Here is a 7,767-nt window from a genome sequence, read left to right as displayed (position 1 = left end):
CAGACATGTTATTAAGGTTTGTGTATTACATCATGTTCCTATCTCATACACATCTTATAGTGGGAAAAGCCACCAGAAAATGGAGGAAGTACACTTGTCACAATACCTACCTTTAGCCCTTAGTCAATAACTGGTTTTCTGTGACCCAATATGTTGTTATTTTGTTTTGTTTCTATTGTAGTTGTGACTTAATAACCTTTAATTACAAATGGGCACAGGATCCCTAAGCTGTCTTTTTCACAATACCTGGTTTCTTCATACAAATGGCACACTCATCGCAGTTTTTTTAAAGCACCACAGAAAGCGACGTGTCTACATAGGGGTGGAAATTAGCCTACGAAAAAGTGCACCAGACAGGACTTCTGCTGCATCCACAGAAAGGTGACTGAAGCAATTTAGACTCACCAGAAATGTAAGTAAAGAAAAATTGTTCATAGAATCATAAAGTGTAGAGCTGGAAGGGATTCCAAGGGTGATCTAGTGAACCCTCTTCAATGCAGGAATCTCATCAAAGTCTCTCAGCAATTTGAAACCATACTAGACCTGCTTCATTTGCAAATGTCCTAGTAGTTGTGTTATTTGTCACTTCCTGTGCAGGAGTCAGCAGAGAGAGAGAGGAAATGCTGTCTGTGTCTCTCTCTGTGTTTGTGTGCGTGTAAAAATTAGTTGTATGACCATCTTAGTCTATTTCCACACTGTCAATTTAAAACACAGCTAGGATGTTCATTTCTTTCAGTCAGGGTTGATTTGAAGCTGGGATAGATATGGATGGTAGCTAATGTCAAGTGTACACAACTGTCCAAACCAACAGTGGGAAAGAATTGCATGCAGACTCAAATATATGTGAGATAAAAACATTTTGTTATAGTTGAAACAGTTCCCCTCTGGAATTCATCCTTCCTCAAATACCAGTGATGAGGGGGTTCCCCATTTCTAGCAAGGGTGGGTGGAAAAGTTATTATTATTATTATTAATAATAATAATAATAATAATAATAATTTTATTAATTTCCATTAAGAACATCCAATTCAATTCAAATCTAATCAAATCATAATCCAATTTTTAAAAAGCACCCACCAAATTACAATCTGAATTATTAATTATTAAATTTCACATGGACTTCCCATATTCTGGAACTATGAAGAACTCATCTCACATAATTATATTTCTGCCCTCTTCTTGTTGTTCTCATATTTTCCACATTCTGATCTTAAAGAGTTGTTAAGCATACTGTTTGCAAATATATGTAGCAATTAAAATGAAATATATTCCACAGATATAAATCATTTGGCGATTGATCAGCTTTTCTGGGGACCATGCAAGTCTCCCCTCCAGGGAGGGGATTTGCTAGACACCCTTTTCACCTTCTCTCTCCCCCATAAAGAAAAACCTGCAAACAGATGCATTGTGGGATATTTCCCAAATTATTGTTTCAGCTGAATAATCAATTGCAAATAGAAGTCCATCTGTACTCTGTTTAAATTTTTTAAGGTCTTTCTTAATGAGGCTCAGCATATAAAAGCTAATGTACATATAAAAGAGAGAACATACTGATCACCTCCGTAAATCCAAGCACCATGATGAGAATCTCTTTGAAGTCCAAACTTAGACACCAGCAACTGTGCAGTCCCGCAGACTGTTTCCCTTATCTCCATCATTCCAGAATACGCCTGTTTTCAGCCAAATCTTATTAATTTTTAGGAAACAGATGTGCCTGCTCCAGAGAATGACTCTGGAGAGTGCCCAGTTTCCATGCTAGGCTTGGCACCCAAAGTGCCAAGGTGTGGCATCTTGTTGTGTGGGCCATAAAACCGACACCGTGGTTGAGACAGCTCTCTCCTACCCTGGAGAGGTCAGCAGGACTAATTACTCCCATATTTGTCCTGAATTTCTGGCAATGCTGGGAGTCCAATCTCATGGGAGACAGTCATTTCCCTCGGTAGGAAACAGAAAGTCTGAAAGGATCTGGTAAAATATGAGCCACCTAAATCTGCATCTTGAGTTCTTATCTATCCTGGGCTATGTCCCAGTTTTCCCAGTAAGACAAATAAGACAGTCACAAGATGCATGCAGCTGCATTTTTAGGAGGCAGGGAACCATTTCTGCTGACTCAAAGAGAAGTAACCCTTTCTCACTTTCCTTAATATTTCAGCAGTGGAATGATACCAGCTTGCTTTACATCAAATAAATGATGGAGTCATATATTTGTAATGTTGTACATCCCCATGGTGGATGTTGGAGAAACAATACCTCTACTTGGCAAGTTACAGTGGGGAAAACTAGGAAAACATTAAAACACATGAGATTTCATGTTATCGTTAATGCTTCTGGGATGACAGTTCAGACTAATGTACTGCATTTTCTGTTTTCCAGGTAAACAGTTGAAAAAAATACCATCACAACCGAGGAAATTTTCACTTCATATATTTCTTTCATTGGAATACACGTGGTGCTTCAGATCAGGAAACCATGAACTGGTTTTCTCAAATTCTAGAAAACTGGATCAGTTTCCCTTATTTGGAAGAATATCTGACCCCAGTGGTTCACCCTTGGTGGTTACTTAAGCTTCTGGTTTTACTTTATTCACCACTGATATGTGTGCTTTTGTTTTTCTGGGTTTTCTCATTTCTGTTACATATTTACAAGATGATGAATAACCAGCAAGAAAGTGATGTTAACAAAATTTGGGAGAAACCAAGGAAATTTATTGCTCAAGTTTATGATATATTTGGAAAGATATGGTATGGTGAGTAAAGGTTTCTTTCATTCCAATAATTCATTCTTATCAGCTCCCAAACTTTCATAGGACTGAGCATGAGAACAATAGTTGCCACAGTGCATCAGGAGCGGACCTCTAAACCCACCTCAGAGTCACAACAGCTACAAGTTCCGGTTGGCTCAATAAGGATCAAAACAAAGAAATTTATTTAGGTAATAAGCAATCAAAAAGAAAAACATTTTATGAGTAATGAAATTAAGATATATTGCAGAAGAAAGGGTCAGCTGGTGGCTGCATAACCACCTTACATTTAATCACATTTAAAGCATGCCTCCTCTCCGAAAGAAACCTGGAGAATGTTGCATACACCTCACAGAGCTATAATTAGCAAAGCTCTTTAAAAATAGTTTCATGGATTGTGGCAAGAGAAGGGGGTTGGGTTTAAGTTTCTAAGTGAGTATGCAGCGAATGCAATGAGTATGTCATCGTGCAGTGAGACCTTGAGGGTGCAATTTTCCTGAACATGGTGAAGCACTAAGTAACTCTGAAACATACACTCTGGACACAAACCATGGAAGTTTCCAGCACAGGATGTGGTGATGGCTGCTAATTTGGATGGACACTGCGGGAAACAGGATGATGGAATACAGGGAGATTTGGCTTGATCAGCAGGATCCATCTTATGTTCTCATTGCTTCCCAGAGTGTGATGTTGCTTTAGATGTTGAAGCATAAATCAGAAATACATTACTAAAACCAAGTTTGGGTCATAAGGATGAAACCCTGTGACTATTTATGAAAGGGGAAACTGTCTGGGAAACTGTTTTCTCACTTTGTATAAAGTGATTCAGAGAATGGTCTGAATATATGAGTATTATAACTCATATAAATGCTTAAACGAGACTGAAATTGCCTCACAAATTTAGCTTACTCAAAGACTAGGCAGAAATGTTTCCACCTGCACCCAAAAGTAAGCAAGGAAGGAATATTCCAGCGGAGGAGAAATACCATTTATTCTGGGACCACAACAGAGAAAGCCTTGATCCTTGTGGATGACAACCTGCATCCAGAATGCTGCAACATATGGGAGAGCTTTTTACCTGATCTTAAATTTCAGTTTTCTGAACCGCACGGTTTTCTTCCAATAAAAGACAGCAATATTTTATTTATTTTTCAACCAAGTAATATTTATTTGTTGCATTTTGTATTATTTCCAGATTATGAAGTTATTGGCATGGAACATCTGCCTAAAGGACCAGGGGTTATTATTTATTATCACGCAGTCATTTCTATTGACTATTCCCTTCTTGTGGCTAAACTTTTTAAGGAAACACAGAGACGTTGCCTTTCAGTAATTGATCGTGCCTTTTGTCGGGTACCAGGTAAGTTATTAAATTCAAATCTTGCTTTATTTACAAAATAAGGAAGGAAGGAAGTACAGAGCCTAAAAATGCCCAGTAGCACAGAGTGCTCTGTTTGGGGGGGCATTCCATTGGGTGAGTTAATGCAGCATATAATCTCCACCCACTTATCTGTGCATGAAAAGATGGACTTCTGTGGGTGTAGGCAGGTCTCAACCAGCATGGGCTCATCTGTGCCATGTGTCTGTCTGTCTCTCTGTGCATGCAGCAAGACACTGTGGTCTGTATTTTTATCATAATGCAAACATAAATGTCCTTCTGTTGTACTACAGACTTGACTTGTGGAACACATGTCTAAATAGGTGGCACCTCAGCACTTCCACAAAATCCTACTTGAAAAGGATTGGCAAAGAACTATGCTGGTGATCCATAATAGTGCAATATGTTTGGAATAATGACACCTGTATTGCGTCCACAATATTTCCTAAATAAGAGTTATAAATAATGCATTTTTTTTCTATTTGGGGCTTTTTTTTTAGGGTGGAAGACGTATTTTGATGTGCTCGGGTTGAAAGATTTCAGTAAAGCTGAATCTGTGGAAATTTTGAAGAAAGGCCATTTACTGGGCATTTCCCCTGGAGGAGGTAGAGAAGCAAACTTTAGTAAGGACTACAACATAATGTGGGGTAACCGCACAGGTTTCGCTCGGATAGCTTTGGAGGCAAAAGTGGTAAGTGATCGTTGTGCAATTTGCATTGCCCTCGCAATTATCCTAGATAAGACGTAATGTGCTCACATCCTTGATGTAGCATCCTAAATAGTTGATGATGGCAAATATCCTGCATGGGGGCTTAAATGATATCTGGAGTTCCAAGTATTTCCCACCTGTTCTTTTTTTTAAAAAAAACAATATTGATTTCAATTTCATTTAAAAAGAAAAATAGCTTTCCCCCTCTTCAATTATTGACAATCTGGAGGATAGCATGAGCAATTTGAAGTCAGTTACGTCTGGCATGTCATTGTAATGTCAGATGCAGAGAATTATTCCTAGTCCTTAACCAAAATAAAGGTGGGGCAGTTGGGGTGAAGCAATTCTCCAGTTCTCAGCTTCCTTTTGATTTTTGATTTTATTCTTTTAGCCCATCATCCCTATATTTACACAAAACAGTTGTGAAACATACAGGAGCATTGGAAACACAAGTGAGTACCTTGGTTGATCAAGAGATCTGCTTTCAGGCAATAAACATATTAATGATATACAATTTTTTAAAAAACAGAGTATCTTTTTACTACCTTCTAGTAGAGTTTATTCAGTCTGCACTGATCTGCAAAAGCTGTGCTGCCTGTCCCAGGACTGGGTGAACATGTCCATGCTTAGTTTTTTATTAGATTTAAAAGATAGCTATAATCTATAAAAGTGGTAGGAACCCCAACATGGAGGGGAACTGAGCAGGAAAAAAAGCCGTATTCTGCAGTCTATTGTACAACTTATGACCTTGATTTTTAAAGAACAGAGAAGAGCTGACAGAATATGTTGCTTTTTCTTTTCCAAAGGACTCATACTATTTAACTCTTCCTCTCGGGGATGGATTGACTGGAATTGCTAAAAACTCAGAATGCCAGCTAATTTCAAATTTGATATGGGGTCGCTCTCTTTCAGACTCTTTCCCCTTTCATACATAGGGTTGACAAGATGGATATATGAGAAAACACGACTTCTCCACCTTCCCGTATATGGAGGATTTCCAGTGAAACTAAGGACATATATTGGAGAACCCATCCCATATGATCCAAATATAACAGCTGCAGAGTTGGCCGAAAAGGTAAGTTAACTCTACACTTGGAAGTATAAAAGCAGAATATTTCTTTCCTGTTGGTTTCTCTCTTTAAGTTCTATAAATTGCATTCTGCCTACGGACTTCCTAATTCTATACAACCAGAGATAGGGTTCATTATATAGACTTTTGTGCATTATGTTCATCACTCAGCTTTCACTCTCTGTAACTTGTTGAGACCACGAAAAACATATACATCTTATGTTGTGCTTCAAAAAGATCTGCTCATCCAATAGGACTTCTTCTCCCCACCATGTGCCCCAGAATTTGCCCCAGAGGGTCCCTCCAAGCACCCTCCCCTGGTGGGGGACACAGTAAGCACTGTATGTTCTTAAGCCTGAAGTGAATGCGACTCCATGCTACTCTGCTATTTTCTGGAAAAATGCATTGAACATAGTGAAATATAACTCAATAGCATTTCTGCAGTTTTCCTCACATAGCTGGGGGTAACAACCGTGCTGGAAAACTAATACGTACCAAGCAGCCCAAGGCACTTACGTTTGGTTGTATCTCTGCCATTTTCAGAGTGCTCTTGATTTATTTATTTTTAAACCCCATAAAGATAGTGGGCTGGATTCACGGAGAGATGAACAGTTTCCTTGTGGGGTTTCTTGGCCCAGCCTGCTCTTTCCCAACCCTCCATTCTGAAAAAGTCACTCTTGAGGATTGAGGGACAAGGACTGTCATATTGTGCATCTGTAACTGGAAAAAATGGGATTCTTAATTCTGCTGGTTCTGATCCCTTTAGCTTTTTCCTCACAGATATGCATAACTGTGAATATCCATTTTGCAATATATCGATATAACACAATGTTATATGTTTGTTCTTCTTTCAACAGACAAAAACTGCAATTGAAAATCTTCGGGATAAATACCAAAAAAGGCCAGGAAGTATATTAAGAGCTCTTTCAGAACGATTTGATAAGCATTACAAAGCTAACTAGTCCATATAAAACCGTTGCAGTGTTTCTGACAAGCTGTCTGCAATAGGAAGCATTAATAATTATGTTATTAAAGCTAAGTTGATATACATAGAAATGTGCTGGATTGTTTATTAATTATCTAGAAGGGACCCTAGCTCAGTAACTCATCACCTGCGGGCATACAGAAGGTCCTAGGTTTTCGAAGACATACAAGTCTTGCCCTATCCTGCAATACTCCCAGAATGCCCCTTTTATAATGGGAAGGCGAGTGCTTAACTGAAACATGAAATAATATTACAAGTGAAAGAGTAATGTCTATAATTCACTTGTATTAAAACAGTGACACCTCTTTTATGTTTATAAAGTTTGCTCCAAGATTTGAACCCTATAATGGCTCAACCTTTCTAAACATATAGCAAAAAAAAGTAGAGGAGGGAAAAAGTAGCCAGAATTAGTGGGAAAAGTGACTGACATAACGAAAACAGCCAACTCATCAATGAATCCGGATCTGGGCAATCAAAGTGCAGTTAAATAGCTAAAGTAAACTGCCTCAGTTTTGCAGCTTTACCTTGAGGATTATTCAAATTGGCATCAAGGGGCAGAATCTGAGATGGATGGGGGTCCCAGAGTAAGAAGAGGGGACAGACATGGCTGCCTTCCTTGCAAAATGGCTGAACGGTTTGAAAGTGGAGCTCATCCCATATGCAGATGTTCTTGTGCATGCTCATAGAGTCTCAGGACCTAGGCAACATAATTATGATACTGTATGAAATAGAACATCGGTCAGATTTTACAGCAACAACTTTAGAACACTTTTTTCCAACTGAGGAGTATCACTTAGAGAGCATTAACAACATCAGAGCAAGTGCAACTAAAATGCTTTTTCTCAAAGGAAATGCAAAGGACAATGTAGGAAACAATACAGTCAAT

The 7,767-nt window shown here is 38.6% G+C and overlaps 1 protein-coding gene across 1 annotated transcript; it reads left to right on the top strand.

The window, feature by feature from the left end:
• The first annotated feature begins 275 nt into the window (after positions 1–275).
• LOC117049988 (transmembrane protein 68-like) lies at positions 276–6,939 on the top strand. Its single transcript, XM_033155228.1, has 7 exons — positions 276–412; positions 2,374–2,746; positions 3,936–4,100; positions 4,619–4,809; positions 5,219–5,279; positions 5,763–5,902; positions 6,754–6,939. The coding sequence occupies exons 2-7, from the start codon at positions 2,470–2,472 to the stop codon at positions 6,856–6,858; spliced, it is 939 nt and encodes a 312-aa protein (XP_033011119.1). The 5' UTR covers positions 276–412; positions 2,374–2,469; the 3' UTR covers positions 6,859–6,939.
• The last annotated feature ends 828 nt before the right edge of the window (positions 6,940–7,767 follow it).

The sequence above is a fragment of the Lacerta agilis genome, chromosome 7 (assembly GCF_009819535.1).
Source record: "Lacerta agilis isolate rLacAgi1 chromosome 7, rLacAgi1.pri, whole genome shotgun sequence".
Lineage (NCBI taxonomy): Eukaryota > Metazoa > Chordata > Lepidosauria > Squamata > Lacertidae > Lacerta > Lacerta agilis.
The sequence above is the reverse complement of the archived record's forward strand: the minus strand, read 5'-3'. Positions and strand labels throughout refer to the sequence as shown.